This window comes from Ascaphus truei, chromosome 22 (genome assembly GCF_040206685.1).
Source record: "Ascaphus truei isolate aAscTru1 chromosome 22, aAscTru1.hap1, whole genome shotgun sequence".
NCBI lineage: Eukaryota > Metazoa > Chordata > Amphibia > Anura > Ascaphidae > Ascaphus > Ascaphus truei.
In genome coordinates this window covers 7,329,859-7,346,791 of record NC_134504.1, presented here as the reverse complement: position 1 = coordinate 7,346,791, position 16,933 = coordinate 7,329,859, and the positions used below count along the sequence as shown (strand labels likewise).

Sequence of the window (16,933 nt, the reverse complement as noted above, 5' to 3'; positions counted from 1 at the left end):
GAGTGATCGCTGTGTTATGCTTGTGCTGTTCTCTTTTGGTTCCATCCCAAGTAAACTTTTGTTTATTTAACCTCGACATTCTGACCGGTGCTGGCGATCCCAAGTAGTCTAGTCAACCCCGTACCATGTCAACGACTTTGCTGGAATGGGGTGGAAGAGGGCTGGAGATGCTGGAATAACAAAGTTGTAGGATAAGTGCACTCATGTAGGGGTAATGTACAGGGACAGATTTCGGGTGTGCCGAATGAGAGGTAAATTCCAGAGGGTTCTAAAAACACTTAATGCAAGTAAAGACAATAACAAACAGTGGCTATGTTCCATATTGGGAATTAGAGATGAGCAAAACGCTCCAAAATGTGCAGTATTTGTTAAGTTGTAAGCGTTTTTTTTTTGTTTGTTTTTTACAAATTTAAATTTCTTGCCAAACATTTCGGCAAGTCTCGAAGAGCGAACAATGGCGAATAATATCGCAATTCCACAAGCTTTCCGAAAAATAGCGACAGCAGTGAGTGAAACATGGTGAGTGCGACATATTTACAGTCTCAGCCTTTAAGCAAATCTGCCGATTTTAGAGAATGTTGGAAAGTGGCATAATTAAACACAGTCGTAATGCACAATAATTTAATGTTTGGTGACTCGCTTGCGAGCCCCGATTCAGCCGCAGCTTTTTAATGACACAATAAGGGCTGATTTTCCGACGTCGTGCAAAAATGTTGCACATCTCCAATGGGGTTAAACCTATGTGTTTTGTAAATGACGTTTGAATTGATATATTGCTACTGTATATATAATATCTCATTGAGTAACATGAACAGACAATTACTATCTTTTTAAGTGAAAATTATAATACGGTAGCACTGATTCTTTTTTTTACCAGGCAAGATACATTAATGCCCGTACAGAACACATTTATTTGAAAATACTGTACAGTATGTTCTGGGAAGGCACAGGGAGATCACAAAGAGGGCAGGTGGCCTTGGCAGAGAAGAAGCAGATACAATGTTGTGTATGCAAAACCCTTTTTCCTAATACACCACTCTTCAAACATTTCATGCCTTATATAGTAATCATTAGCTGTACAGTAGCTATCTGCTTTGGTTATGCAAAAACTGCAAGTCTATTGTTCTGATCATAAACGTTAATGTGTTTTCTGTAACTTGTGGAGGTTTTATAGATTAAGAGCGATCCCTCTGGCAGTGTACGTTCCCTACTGAACTTCAGTAATCTGGGGCTGCCCTATTGATGTTGACACGGGTTTAAGTCACTTGGCTCGACACCAACGCAGAAGGCAACTTATCGTTTCGGACTAAATCTGCTCGTACTATTTTTGTTTATAGAAGATTATTATAGAAGTTAAATATTCGTGGTGACATTATTGTTAATATGTACCTATGGCACCGTTCCCAGTCTTTGTTTGAGTTCTTGTGAATAAATATGCACAAGATAAGCATTTAACAGTAGGAGTAGGCATACAACAAAGAAATAGGACATGCAATAGCATCTGGGGTATATTACCATTTCGTAGACACGGGCCAATGAATTTTACTCTTGTACCCCTCTCAAAATGACACAATGCAATTTACAGGGCAGTCCCTGTAAAGGTACAGTAGCCCTTCCTCAGGGGTGGTATATTCTGTGGGACATCTCTTATCCTTTTACTCATCACTAGGAATGAGCTACAGTACAGTAGTGCAGATAATATGTTTTTACGTGTGCATCTTCCTTTAATCCACCCTGTTATGTAGGTGTACAGCTCTGGCAGGTTATTTTTCAGCCGTCTGATGCCTTAATAAGATTACATTGGTGTCTCCAAGCTCCAGGGGAATTCATGTATTTGCTGTAATTTGTGCTCGTGCTGATGACACACACTGACAATAGGGAAAAGAAATTCCCCCCCGGGGGGTGGCAGTGCTATTATCACTCCGTGCAGCATAATTGCAGCGTACTAATTACAGCCCAGACAATCAGCTGGCTCATGACACAAAGCTACTGTGTCTTTGTGACAGAAAGAGGCCTGGGGACCAGCATAATAAAGGTTAAGCCTGGTCCCTACCCGTCACTTCCCTGGACTTATCATTGCCACCAGGTCACGGAGCTGCCCTGTTTATATGTAACCCCTTGCATACCCTGTGAATGTAAATCCTTTTATTCCTGTGTGTTAACAAAAAGGAACCCAAGAATACCCATAGAAATAGTGCACACTGCTAAGCATAGCCACGGTGTCTGGACATGCAGGGCAGGTAAACCATGTGTGCTGGCCGCGTGTCCGGAGAACTGGCTAGCGCTGGGACAGGAGAGGGACGAGAGGTACAGGGAACCGAGGGAGAGTGGCAGGGGGCGGAGATCTGGCCATGGGGTCCTCCGCCCCGGGAAGCAGAGCATTGGCCCATTCCCCCAGACATCCTGGAACCCGCTACTGAGCTCCCGCTGTTAGGTGCTGCTCCCATTGGCCCATTCGGATTTTGCCCTTTACCTTGCTCCGCCCCACCTCCAGCCCTGATTGGTCAATGCAGGCGAGCCCTAGCCTCCTGATTGGCTTCCGCGCATCATTTGCGCTGTTTCAACCACACATTAAAAAAAAAGTTGTGGTGGGTAAAAAGTGACAAAAACCCTCCACCGTAGAGCATGCAGCAACTGGAAATATCACGTGTGAGCTCATTCACATGACTGAGACAGGTCTGCAACCCAGCTTTACCCCCATTATCTCTTAGGCGTCGTCCCCACTGCTCGCGGCTGTGCGCGCTATGGCGTGCGTGGCACGAACAAGATACGGCCCTCTATGGGGCCGGCCCCACTCACTGCCGCGCACCTGCAGAAAGACAAGATTTTGGCCTTTGGGCGCGGCGGCCGAGCATTTCCCACGTCACGGCAGCGGTTCAGTCAATGTGGGTGACGTCATGGCCGTGCCCCGGTCACCTACCCCCCTCCCGTCGCGATCTCCTGCTCTCTTCTCCCGACGCGCAACCGCAGGCCACAGGTCGCAGCTGAAACTGGTGCCCGCGCCACCAGGAGACTGGAGGATTTTTTTGCCTGGGTACATTTTGTGCAGTTTCATTGTTCTATTGTTGCCCAACACTTGCAGAAACTGTAACACATAGCCCCCGTTTTACTTCCTTATACTGCATTTAGAGGGTGAGAACATCTGGATTTTATTGACTTTGGTGTGTCAGCACTTGGTTTGATTCTCTGAATAACTTTATTTCCCAATATCTTATCTATCAATGTTCTCACCACCTGAGAATGAACTACATTTAAGATTATTGCTTTGCGTCTAACACACCCGCAGCCTAAACCAGTCTTCATAAAATTGACTCCCATTTGACTGACGTTTTGCGCATCATTTTTCGAAGCAGCATGTATAAATATTGAATTGTACCCTACGGTATACTGAATTGTATTGATAGAAAAGGACCACGGACGTGGTATGTTATTAGCTGTGCTAAACTACAGGAAACGTTACCCCATCCCTGCCACAGGAATCCAGTAACCCAATTCATTGAAGGGTACTCTGGCAATAAAAGTATTAAGATCTATTCTCTTGAAATACAGCAAACAAACAAAAAAAAACGTCAGGATGACATTAAAGAAGAAATGTAATTTATTGCAGGCCCTTGTCATGATGATAAAGAGCTTGAATGATAAAATATCTCAGCTAAGTCATTAAACATGAAAATATGTTATTGTCCAGATCGATGAATTCAAAGGAGCAGTCACATTTAGAGATGGGTGCATTTGGATCAGCAGAGGATCGTCCGGTTCCTTTGCTCCGCGGATTCCCGCAGATCAATCACAAAAAGGGCGATTCGCGTTTTGTGGATTGTTGTTATTGTTGTTACCAATACACTCCACGGACTCCGACACCCGTGGACGGATTTGCGGAATCTAAACTGGGGATTCCATCAACCCGGTGGCGGAGTCTTAAGATTGGATTGGATTCTACAAATACATCAACGGAGTGTATCCAATGGCGGGTTTTGATGAATCCACGCGGATTCAAACCAAGTCCGAAAATCCGGGGGGGGGGGGGGGGGGGACGGATTTGGTCGGATTGGCCCATCTCTACTCACATTTCTGCAGTTATAAACGGCCAGAGGTGCACCACAGAAAGCGCTATTCAGATGAGAAAGGCGAAAGCCGACCCTCTGACAAGGCACAGCCGTGAAAGTTTATTGCGAGATCAACGGTTCGGTCCCTGTGACAAAAGTCCAAATAAGGACCGAAACATTGATCTCCCAATTAACTTTCCCGTTTGTACCACGTCCTCTTCAGTGGCCGGCTATCACCTTTCTCATTGTCCAGACTGAGACAGGTGGGATATGTGCCCTGCAGCAGACAACTGGCCAGTATCCACATCACCTTGTCTTCAGTGACATCAACCTAATTTAGCATCATGTGAAGACTGACCACATATCGCCAAAGGACAATGACATCACTTTACGCCCTGTTGTCTCCTGCAAAGAGCACGGCGTCAGCAAGAACAGACGTTCCTAATAATGAACAGGAACCTGGGAGAAAGCGCAAAGGAAGCCTCCAATGGCGCAGCACGTTTGAAAACGTAACGAAAGGAAATAAAAAAATATGAAGAGCGCACGCACAATTGCGCTGTTTGAGCAGTATATGCGCACCCAGGTACCGGCTCCTAAGTCTCTTAGCCTCCCAGCGTCCCGTGTGTTGCCTGCAGTTGGGGCGCCGGTGTAGCTCTGCTTCCTCTGTCTTTACGGCGTCCCGTTGTTACGGAGGTTGCTAATAATGACATGCAAGTGAGGCGTTGTCGTAATCCGTAACATTGCCTATCTACTAAGTCCGCTAAAGCTGCAGTTCAAGCAATATCCGACACGTGTGTTTAAAAAAATATATATAAATCAGCTCTGTACTATGAGGAAATACTTGTACCGTTTTATTTTTTATTGTTTTAAAAAAAAAAAAAATTTTTGACTTTTTAATGTATTCTAATGTAACAAGCATTTTTGTTTCTATAGAAACCATTTACAAAGTCACACCCCCTTCCTGTTCTGAGACAGGCTCTGGCTCTTGATCCCCCGCCCTCTCTCTAGCAGTGCACCAATTATACCTATTAACTGCCTGGCCACGTCATCTTCCACACAGCACTTTGCATTGTGGGTACTGTTTTGCAGCAATAACTGAATACAATAACCCTGAGCAAAGTGATTGATCACCGCAAAACGGATCGATCTGCAACTTAGTTAGTCTCTTGTCAGTGTGCAGATAGTATTGATGCACATATTAAATGGAAAAAATATATATTTAAAAAAAAAACGGCAGCTTGAATGGCAGCTTTAAGGTTAACGTGGGCAGTTAATGCAACGTTAGATGAGTCATACAGTAACAAAACTTAGCGCTACTCCAGTGCCTGAAACTGGGTGTTTGGCAGTGTCAGGATGGGTATAACTCCACCGTTAGGATTTAACGAACATATCGTTATATCCAGGCGTCATTTTTCTCTCTTCTCTCTCAATTTGAGGTAAAGACGCACTCCTCCTGCCTTTCTTGACTCTTTTTCTGCTATCTCGGAGGAGGATGTATCGCTGCTGATCTCCTCTTCTCCCTCTACCACTTGCCCTCTTGATCCCATTCCCTCCCATCTCCTAAAACCTCTTGCTCCTTCTATAATCCCTATGCTCACACAGATCTTTAACTCTTCCCTCTACTATGGTACCTTTCCTTCATCCTTCAAGCATGCAACCGTTATACCATTACTCAAAAACAGCAAGCTTGACCCTACCTGCCCTTCTAACTATCGACCTGTCTCCCTCCTGCCTTTTGCCTCCAAACTCCTTGAACGTCTTGTATTCTCTCGATTACTCCATTTTCTCAACACCTATTCTGTCCTAGACCCTCTTCAATCTGGCTTCCGCACTGCTCACTCTACTGAAACAGCCCTCACTAAAATAACTGACGACCTCCACGCTGCCAAAGACAGAGGTTATTACACTCTGCTCATATTACTCGACCTCTCTGCAGCATTCGACACCGTGGACCAGCCTCTTCTCCTTCACATTCTCCATACTCTTGGTATTCGGAACAAAGCTTTATCCTGGATCTCCTCTTACCTCTCCCATCGTACCTTCAGTGTCTCTTTTGCTAACACCTCCTCCTCCTCTATTGATCTCTCTGTGGGGGTACCCCAGGGCTCGGTCCTGGGACCCCTTCTCTTTTCGCTCTACACACTCTCTCTAGGTGACCTAATCACATATTTTGGGTTTAAATATCACCTCTATGCTGACGACACACAAATTTACCTTTCAACCCCTGACCTTACACCTGCTATACAGACCAAAGTTTCTGAATGCCTCTCTGGAATATCATCCTGGATGGCCATCCGCCGACTGAAACTTAACATGGCAAAAACAGAGCTCCTTATACTTCCTCCCAAACCTGGCCCTACTACCTCCTTCCACATTGCTGTTGGAAATTCGATCATTCCCCCAGTAGCCAAGCACGCTGCCTAGGGGTCACACTTGATTCCTCTCTCTCATTCTCCTCTCATATTCAAAACGTTTCTAAAACTTGTCGCTTTTTCCTCCGCAATATCACAAAGATACGCCCTTTCCTCTGTTACTCAACTGCTAAAACTCTGACTCAGGCCCTCATTCTCTCACGTCTCGATTACTGCAACCTCCTGCTGTCCGGCCTTCCTACCTCTCACCTGTCTCCCCTACAATCTATCCTAAACACTGCTGCCAGAATCACTCTACTCTTTCCTAAATCTGTCTCCGCATCTCCCCTCCTGAAATCCCTCTCCTGGCTTCCGATTAAATCCCGCATCTCACACTCAATTCTCCTGCTCACTTTTAAAGCTTTACATTCTTCTGCCCCTCCTTACATCTCAGCCCTAATTTCTCGCTATGCACCATCACGACTCTTGCGTTCTTCTCAAGGATGTCTTCTTTCTACCCCCTTTATATCTAAAGCTCTCTCCCGCCTTAAACCTTTCTCAGTTTCTGCCCCACACCTCTGGAATGCCCTTCCCCTCAATACCCGACTAGCCCCCTCGCTATCCACCTTTAAGACCCACCTTAAGACACATCTGCTTAAAGAAGCATATGAGTAGCACTGGATAATCATGGACACATGACACATAAAGCTTGGCCCCCTGCAGACGCACTTACTAGTATTCCCTCCTACTGTCTCTGTACGTTCTCCCTACCTATTAGATTGTAAGCTCCTCGGAGCAGGGACTCCTTCCTTAATGTTACTTATACAGTATGTCTGAAGCACTTATTCCCATGATCTGTTATTTATATTTGTTATTTATATGACATGTATTACTACTGTGAAGCGCTATGTACATTTATGGCGCTATATAAATAAAGACATACAATACAATACTTAACACAACGATATGCTACAATAACGTGACGTTAAGTCAATGCGAATGTGATATAGTTCGGGCATTGTTTTTGCGCATAATTAGCGTTGTGGCCACAATAACGTCTGTTTCTGTTTTAGGTAACCTCATGTTTTGAGCCCTAATTTAACTGAGCTTTGTGTATCTGTGCCTATGGGCCATCTATTTATGTATATCTTTATTTATATAGCGCCATCCCTGTATGTATATCTTTATTTATATAGCGCCATCCCTGTATGTATATCTTTATTTATATAGCGCCATCCCTGTATGTATATCTTTATTTATATAGCGCCATCTATGTATGTATATCTTTATTTATATAGCGCCATCTATGTATGTATATCTTTATTTATATAGCGCCATCTATGTATGTATATCTTTATTTATATAGCGCCATCTATGTATGTATATCTTTATTTGTATAGCGCGTCACAGCCGTCACACACGTGACATAATAATATAACATATAATGGGAATAAGTTCTTCAGACATAAAAGTAACATTAGGAAAAGGAGTCCCTGCCCCGAAGAGCTTACAGTCTAAGTGGTAAGTAGGAAGAACGTACAGAGACAGTACAGGTCTGGCTAGTGTGACCTGTGCCTGGGGTAGCATTACGGGCTAGTGTAGGGTTGGGCCTACTCCCGAGAGCTCTGGTAACAGCGGATACCCAAAGTTCAGGGTACCAGAGGGTGGCTGTGAGGATTGGACCACGCATCCCGTGACGCCCCTCGCGTGTGTGCGCTGCGCGCAAGCACCGCGGTACTCCTGCCGGGAACCGGACCTAAGCTCCATCCCCCCGCGCCACAACGGTGGACGTTCCTGTCTCCACTATACACCGACGTCGCATTACCAGCGGCACTAGAGGGGTTAACAACATGAATTACTCCAGAGCTGCGATTCACTCCGCCCCGGCCTATCAGTACACAGTCCTGTGTACTCTGTGATGACTCATTGCCTGCAGCCTTCCCATTGGCTCTCTGTTCTTTATATGCTCAGCCGGCCCTTAGGCAAATTGGCTGAGCATAAACTTCTGTTTATGTTTCAAAGTGCTCGCCTCGAGCATCCTGCTGCCATGCTGCGTCTCTTTGCATTCTGCCTTGATCTCTTCTACCTTTGACCTTAGCTTGTACCCGGGCTCCTGCCTTCTCTGACCCCTGACCTCGTCTTCCCACCCTCTCTACTCCTGGACCCCCGGCAGTGACTGCAGAGAAAAAAACAGGGCTGGTGCCGCCAGAAATGTGTGCCAGTCCCAGCCAGACGCTGTTGATGTCTAACTTAATATACAGACAATTAGATGGGAAAAGCCCCCAAAAGAGATCCTTAGATAGGGCATGCCGGACAATAGCATTATTTAATAATAAAAATTAACTTTTAATATTGATAGTTAAAATACTGGAGACTTACAACTGTGCTCACAAACCTCTGTTAGCAATCAGAGAGTGTTACATAGTAAACACAAAATGTGACAGTGGGCAAATGTTTACAGTGGTTTATACATAGTGACAAACGGAAAAAAACATCTGAAAACTGAGCAGCCTCAATGGCAGAGAAGTGAAAGGAAGATTGAGGAGACTGCAGCTCCTAAGGCCGAGTCGATAGCAGGGGAGGCCGCGCTGAGCCGTGCGGACGCTCCGCGCTGAGCCCCTGCATCCTCCATGAGGATGTCTTTAGAGGGGGCTCACGCAAGCGTCCGCAGGCGTGCTGAGGCGCTGGATTTTTCAGCCGACAGCCAAGCTGTTTTTCAGAGCGCTGTCGGCTGAAAACATGCAATCAGCGCGGAGCTGCGTCAACGTCACGGGATTTCCTTTCCTATTGTCTGATTTTGCTGTGCTTATTGGTATTATTATAATTTCCTGTGCTGTATTCTTTGTGAAGCGCTGAGTACACTTTGGCGCTATATAAATAAAGACATGCAATGCAATTACACAGAATACATCTGGTTACCTTCCGTGGACACAAAGCGGTTAAGAGGAAATATGTCTGAATGTGCTTCTCCACTTAAAAACAATCGTCACTTTCTTCGCGGTCAAGTAATCTTTCCTTTTACATAGAAATAGTTACCCAACAGGATGCTGAATGTTGCACAATACTCAATGTCACTGGCTCACGTGATGTGCCAAGTTACATAAAGCCTAATTTATATATATATATCTATATATAGATATATTTATATAGCCCATGCATGAGCTGCAAACACATATTTGGTAGCATGTGTTAACCCCACTGTTACCAGCATCACAACTCTCTGTGTTAACGCTGTTTTCCTTTTATTTAGGTGTAATGGATTTCAAGTCTTGGTTAAGATCGAATGAAAGAGGAAACATTTTCAATATAATCGGTCAACGCGAATGAAACGATTTATTCATACAAACCAAAGCGTCATTCTGCGACACTCGGGAGTTTGTGTTGTGTTAAGAAATTGAAATAAAATCAATAATACAGCATCAATGGGGCCGCTATACAAATACCATTATAAATAACGTATGCATATCTTTATATACAGTGTACTCAGTGCTTCACAATGACAATACAGTACAGGGAATTATAATACGAGAATAACAAAGTCAGACAACAGGTAAGGAAATCCCTGCCCCGTAGAGCTTGCAATCTAAGTGGTATGATGGTTGGGAAATGTACTGAGACAGCAGGTGAGGGAATAAATGCAGCAGTGCATCTAGCACTCAACTTGAATAATATTTATTTTTAAGTGATGTCATTTGTTTTATAAATACTTTTTTTTGTCCCGGATTCTATAATCCCCCTATAAGTGCTATAATTCCCTAGCAGCACCGATATAAACGTAAGAAGTAGAGGGGGGTGCTGCGTAGTCTGCCTATTAGGACGCTCATTTCAGCCTGGTTACCTCCCAGTCTCCTGCAAAACACGTGCCCCCTCACGTCACCCCTGTTAAGATTCCAGATTAAGAGCCTTAAAACCTAATTGTAAACCGGTCCATTTGAACAGGGTCGCCAAGCGCAACGCAGCCTGCGACTCCCACAGCTGCCTGGGTAATTAGAACATTGGCAAAGCATCAAAATCCATTTGCTCCCCTCTGCAGAGCATTAAGCTGACGCCAAGACATGGTACTGCAGGAGAATAGCTAAAACCAGGCAAGATTACAGGTGTAGTCCCACTGTCATTCTAAACCTTTGTTTCAATACAAAACCCTACTGGTTATTGGTTAGTATAGTTTGTAAGAACACAAAACATGAATATACGAAGCCGGTGGGGGGGAAAAAAAAAAACAATTTGAGCGGTCGCGATCACCGATAGTCAAAGGATTTTGATTTTTTCGGCGATCGCCACGCGAGCGGTTAAGCCAATGAATGCGCCCCGCTCACGGCCACGCCCCCGGTCGCCATCTCTTGTCTCCTGCACCATAGTGCAGGAATCGCTATTACAACGGCGACGGCTGACGTCACATGGTCGCGTCGTCGCCGCCTGCACTGTAAGAGTAGCCTAAGTTTTGCTACATCTGCATGTTTTGGTGTCTGAGGCACAGGACAAAGGTTGTTACAAAGTATCATCCTGATAGATCATTATCAGGTAACATGCCACAGGCAGCATGTCTCATGCTGGTCTAAACAGTTTCTCTGTCTGAGTATCCATGGTGACTTTATAAATATGTTATACACACAGACACTCGGAGGAAAAAACCCCACAGGGTTAATTCTCCCGTGTATTATATGGCTATATCAATTAATAGCAAGACAGCAAAGGTAGGGAGGGTGGTGCATCTTAGACTAATTTACAAATAGACAAGAGATGAGTCATTTAAATCTTTCCGCCTACTATAATCAAATAATTAGAAATACAACTGGCTGTAAATAATCAAATCAATCTCCTAAAATGCGTTGACATGCGTTGGTTAGCTCATGTAAGTATCCGCCCAAAAAGTATGTACATTGTTTTTTTTGTATCATTTGTTTATAAATTGTTTTGTTTTATTGGAAGTTTAATAGAATGCCTACTCTTAATGAAAGAATGTAATATTTAGTACATCTTACATTATTTGGTTGTCTCATGTGGTTGGTATTAATAAGGACATCATGTACTGTCTCACGTGGAAAATAATTTTTTTTTTTATTATTAATCCATCAACTTTTTTTTTTTTTTTTTTTTTTAACAATATCACTGTTTTATTTCTGAAACAATTGGTGTCTATTTTGTTTGCTTGTTTACTTTGAGACAAATGTATATTTCGTTATTATGGTATATTTAAAAGTGTTTGTATGTGTGTGTTTGTGTGTGTATATCTGTTTATGTGTGTATGTATGTGTGCATATGTATATGCATGTGTGTGTGTGTATCTGTGTTTGAGTGTATGTGTGCATGTGTGCGTATATGTGTGTGTGTGTGTCCTTTTAGAAATTGCACTTTATTTTTCTCTAGCCTTTAAAGGTGCAATATAGATAGATCTAGATATAGATACAGGAAAGATAAACACAAAAGCGCACCAAGATGAGAGATATAAAATGTATTACCAATAAATAATAATAGTAATCACTTACATGGATAAAATCTTTAATAATCCCCGATCGTAACGATGACTGCAGTGGTGGGGCGTCACATAAGGTATGCAGGGGCAATCACAGTCCTTAGAGGTCAGTCCCGCGCGCTGGGGCTGTCTCTGTTGTGCTTCCTATCATCCACGTGTATGAGCGTGGTGAGAAGCGTAGCGCGCATGCGCAGGAATCGAAGCCCCCTGCAGGTGTCCTTAGGATGCCTGTCCGTTTTGGTCACGTTTGAAAAACGATCGGAAACAATCAGAAACGATACACTTGAGTGTGTACTAGCAGTAGCTTACATTACAGCCAGCCACAATAGTCGCGGCGCGTTTCGTCTACCAAAGTAAACTTCTTCGCCTACGCTTCTCACCACGCTCATACACGTGGATGATAGGAAGCACAACAGAGACAGCCCCAGCGCGCGGGACTGACCTCTAAGGACTGTGATTGCCCCTGCATACCTTATGTGACGCCCCACCACTGCAGTCATCGTTACGATCGGGGATTATTAAAAATTTTATCCATGTAAGTGATTACTATTATTATTTATTGGTAATACATTTTATATCTCTCATCTTGGTGCGCTATTGTGTTTATCTTTCCTGTTGACATTTGGTATCCCCGTCGGAGTCTTCCGGTGGAGTCCACTTTTGGAGGTGGGGGAAGACACCTCAGAACACAAGAGCAGCAAAAGAACAGAGAGGAATCAACATTCCAGGTTTAAAGAGCCAGAGCGCGGACTGAACTTTTTCACTACTAGATATAGATACATCTAGATACAGATACATCTAGATACAGATACATACAGATACATCTATAGATACATATCCATCTCGATATAGATATAGATAGTGATAGATGGAGATAGATAGAGATAGATATCTATATAATCACAAAAAAGACACAAGAAGTCTCAGATGAGCACTCAAAATATCCTCAAGAAAAATTTGTTTACTTTAATGTCATCAATTATAACAAACTAAAACATAATTAAAAACACAAAGCAGAACCCTGAAATAGACAAAGTGAGCACACATACCCCATGGCCAAAGCAGAAGGTCTAAACCTAAACACATATATCAAGCTGATGCAATGAGAGTGCCAGGTGAGATCCCAGGGAAACTAATTCCCTAGATCATCAAGACCGGCCGGTCACACTTGTAACGAATGACCTAAGGGGCACACTAATCAATACACTGATATCACTCACACATATACCACACATGCTGCAAGATGAAAATCACAGAAATGTAATTGGCCCACCACAGTGCAAAATGTGCAGATAGCTGGGAGAGATATGACAAGATGGATATTGTCCGTTCTGCAGGATGCACCAAAAAAACCTAAATATCACACGATCCTCAAATTGAAATGAATAAATGTCCAGTTGCATCCAGAAATCACAAGAAATCTAAGCAAACGAACAGCATATAAAGTCCATCAAAAATTGCAGTGGGGAGAAGAGAAGATACACTTATCCCCCATTGAGATATAAAGTGCAGTAGTAGTCTCAGATCGCCAGACGTAAGTGTGACCTGGGGACCCACACCATCACGGATGCCGATATCTTGCAGATACTTACGTCTGGCGATCTGAGAATACTACTGCACTGGCAGGGGGGGGCGGGGCTCAAAAAGTCTGCGCTTCCCTGGCCTAATATGGAAAGATGTATGCTCATGTATGCTAACCTCTTTATGGGGTTGTGGGAGCTAAATTCCATCTGGGCAAACCCGAAGATGGGGACGAGACTCGTGTACCAGAGCTGTTTCGAAGACGACATCATTTTCTTTTGGGATGCAGAACCCAAAGTTCCACAAGTCATCTTCCCATGGGTCCAATTGTAATGTTTTAGGTCTTACATTCACCTATTTGATTCATACAGAACAAATAGTTTTTGTAGACCTCATTCTTTTTTATAATGTAGATGAGGATCTAAACATCCCAACTAACGTACACTTTAAGGAAGTCTCAACCAACAGTTACCTGCATGCGAAAAAGCCGTCATCATAAAAAAAATCACTTAGAAACACCCCCCCTAAGCCAGTTTAGCAGGTTGAAGAGAAAGTGCTCTGTGGAAACTGATTTTGATCAGCAGTCCCAAATTTTAGTCAACAGATTTTTGGCAAAAGGCTTTGACTATACTGATATAATGAATGCACCCATCAGTTAAGGCTTTGGATAGACTCGTCCAGTCTAAAGTTAAACATAACACCAGTTTGATTCAACCACCAACTATATCTTCTAATAGAGATCCACTAACCAAATCTTCTTTTGGCCCTCCGAAATGTATTGCTTAATATCATTTATCCGTAGACAAAAATCACCAAGAGCCACAATAAGCATTGAAGGGTTCTCCGGGGTGACCCCAACCTGTTAGGGGAGCTGCCCATTACAGCCCTGATAGTATTTAAGAAAGCTACTAATATTAAAGACCTCAGCTCCAAATAAACAGAGGGGCATGAGGGGATCTACTACTACACCATCAGTCTCCCCTAATTCTGGCAACTTCAAATGCAAAAAAAAAAACTCGGTGCATTATGTGCCAACAACTTAACCTAGAAAGTAACTTTACTTCACTCTCAAAGGGCACCATTCAGTTAAAGGACACATTGAATGTTTAACTACACATCATTTACATGTTATTTTGTACATGTGGAATGCAATATATTAGGAGGACTATACGTCCTCTTAATGACAGGTTTTTGGAGCATAGGCCCCATAGTGTGTCTAAACCCTTTAGCCTGTGTCATAGTAGAGATGCATCCCAAAATTATAGGTCTTGAGCATATCCCCACATCCCATTTTGGGGGATAGGTTCAACACCCTCTATGAGAATCCTATTGGATTTATACTCTTGCCCCTGCTGGTTTCAATGAATACATTTACACCAGCACACTAGTTTAGACTAATGAGTGCCTTATTGTCAACTTTGCATTCAGCTATCTTTATACGTCACCTGGATTGACTCCTAGTCTCTTGTGGCCCCTATTGTTAGCCCATTTGCTTGTGATTATGTCCCTTTCACACTGTCATCCCCACACAGAAAGCCCTCACACACTCCTCCCCACAGAAAGCCCTCACACTCGCCTCCCCACACAAAGCCCTCACACACTCCTCCCCACAGAAAGCCCTCACACTCGCCTCCCCACACAAAGCCCTCTCTCTTTTCCTTTTTCCTCCCACCTTACCACACACCTCAAACATGTCAGCTGCTCAATGGGTGCATCTGTCCGGAGATGAAGAGTACGGCCTAATAGAGGCCAGGCGGATTGCAGCCTCTATGTCTCCAGGTAGCGCGGGAGGTCCCAGCTGAGCTTTTCCCCTGGGGGGCTTAGAACCCTTGGCAGAGGGTCGCAGCCCATCAGGACTCCCTCCCGCACCCTGGTTGAGAAACAATCATCTAGATACTATACGTTGTTGAGATACAAGAACCACATTATATACAGTACACCCAGAAACTTCCAAGTGTATAGTACATATCTACTTACTTTTCAAATGTAGTCTCCTGCAAACTGAAAATGAGCATCCCAGTTCAAGCAGGCAGAGGGCTCCAAAACTCGACTCTTCAAACAGCAGTAATTCTTTTCTCCAATCGATCAGCTGAGTTTTCGTACGCTGTCCCCCAAGTAGCGCTCTGCTGCATTACCACCAAACGGATGGGTGACCGGTCACCTGGAACGGTCTGAGGAGCATATTCTTTGCTAGGGTCTTTCCCCCGGCAATCGTAAAGCACGCAGGAAACGAGGAAGACCAACAGCAAGATGACATAACTGGCTACCAGTATGATTAAGTTCAAAGTCACAGGGTCAATTTCCAAGTAGAAGTCCATCACGTCCCATATTATAATGCGGTGGTCCGGAAGATGATGCTTCTGCGTTATACGCGGAAGGCAGTATGCAACGGCTGTGTGGTAAAAATACATGTAATCCTCTCCACTCGTTTCTGGGCTGGATGATTAAAGCTGCTCAGTTTAATAACTTAATCTCCTTCTTTGAAGACCACATAGGAGCTGCATTGCAGTGATTGAAGAGAAAGCATACTGACATTGCCACTGAAAGCAGATTAGATATGCCGGATTGTCACGGCTATTATTATTATTGCTACTATTAATGTGCATGGTAAAGATTGTATATTTATATATTGCATATAAATGTGTGTGTAGATATGTACAGGTACAGATATGTGCACCCCGGGCTGTTGGCGGCAGTGTTTTTGTTTCCTCTTCTCTCCATGCAGTGGAATAAATACATACGACGGTATAATATTGGTAGTGTGGGACCTAATGAAATGGGGGTAACATGATGTGGTTGGAAGCTACAAATGTTTTGGCCCAAAGTATTGAGCTAAATGACCATTACTTAGGAAGAAAGAATATACTGGTACATAAAAAAAAAAAGTTAAACTGATTATTGATACAAAACATTACATTTGTTATTTTGAAACTTGTACTACATTTTCAGATAATTTGGTAGAACTATTTCAGAGAAATTAAATATTAAAAATGAAAAAACGTTTGGTAACCAATGTAGTTGAGTGCGGGAACTGATCCCCAAATCGGTGCTCTAGAACCTTGATAGTAAAGGTATGTATGCTGATATAATCACTTGAACTAGTCTTGTGACACAATCCAGATACTGTATAAACGCTGCACCAAAGGCATCAGTAGCGGCCAATCTAAAAGTGTGGACAAATAACACAGGTAGAGTAAGAACAGGGGGGGGGGGAAGGGACACTGACGGCGCCGGAGGACACACTGTGACGTGAGCCACACAAAGCAGACCAATCCGAGACCCCCAAGCAGGGCCGCCAACAGAAATCATGGGGCCCATGACAAATGAAAGCAGGAGCAGCCCCACCCCCCACACCCATAGCGCACCTACCACGGAATTTTTTTAGCACGCAACTTTAACTTAACTGATTTCTTCCTTTTGCAATACGGAAAAAAACATTACAATACAAATCTTTTTATTACACCCCACCCTCCCAATACATATAAAAATACACCCCCCACCCAATACATATAAAAATACACCCCCCACCCAATACATATAAA

General features: G+C 43.6%; 2 protein-coding genes across 2 annotated transcripts in view; both read right to left on the bottom strand.

Annotated features, from left to right (window-relative positions):
- MMD (monocyte to macrophage differentiation associated) overlaps nt 1-15,502 on the bottom strand; it is a 62,599-nt gene extending 47,097 nt beyond the window's left edge. The window contains exon 1 of the mRNA XM_075579846.1: nt 15,369-15,502. Coding sequence (XP_075435961.1) covers nt 15,369-15,406 — 38 coding nt within the window. The 5' untranslated portion in view covers nt 15,407-15,502. The remainder of the gene's footprint in view (nt 1-15,368) is intronic.
- SMIM36 (small integral membrane protein 36) overlaps nt 1-16,246 on the bottom strand; it is a 44,750-nt gene extending 28,504 nt beyond the window's left edge. Inside the window, exon 1 of the mRNA XM_075579850.1 lies at nt 15,369-16,246. Within this exon, the coding sequence (XP_075435965.1) occupies nt 15,446-15,802 (357 nt within the window). The 5' untranslated portion in view covers nt 15,803-16,246 and the 3' untranslated portion in view covers nt 15,369-15,445. The remainder of the gene's footprint in view (nt 1-15,368) is intronic.
- Between the last annotated feature and the right edge of the window lie 687 nt (nt 16,247-16,933).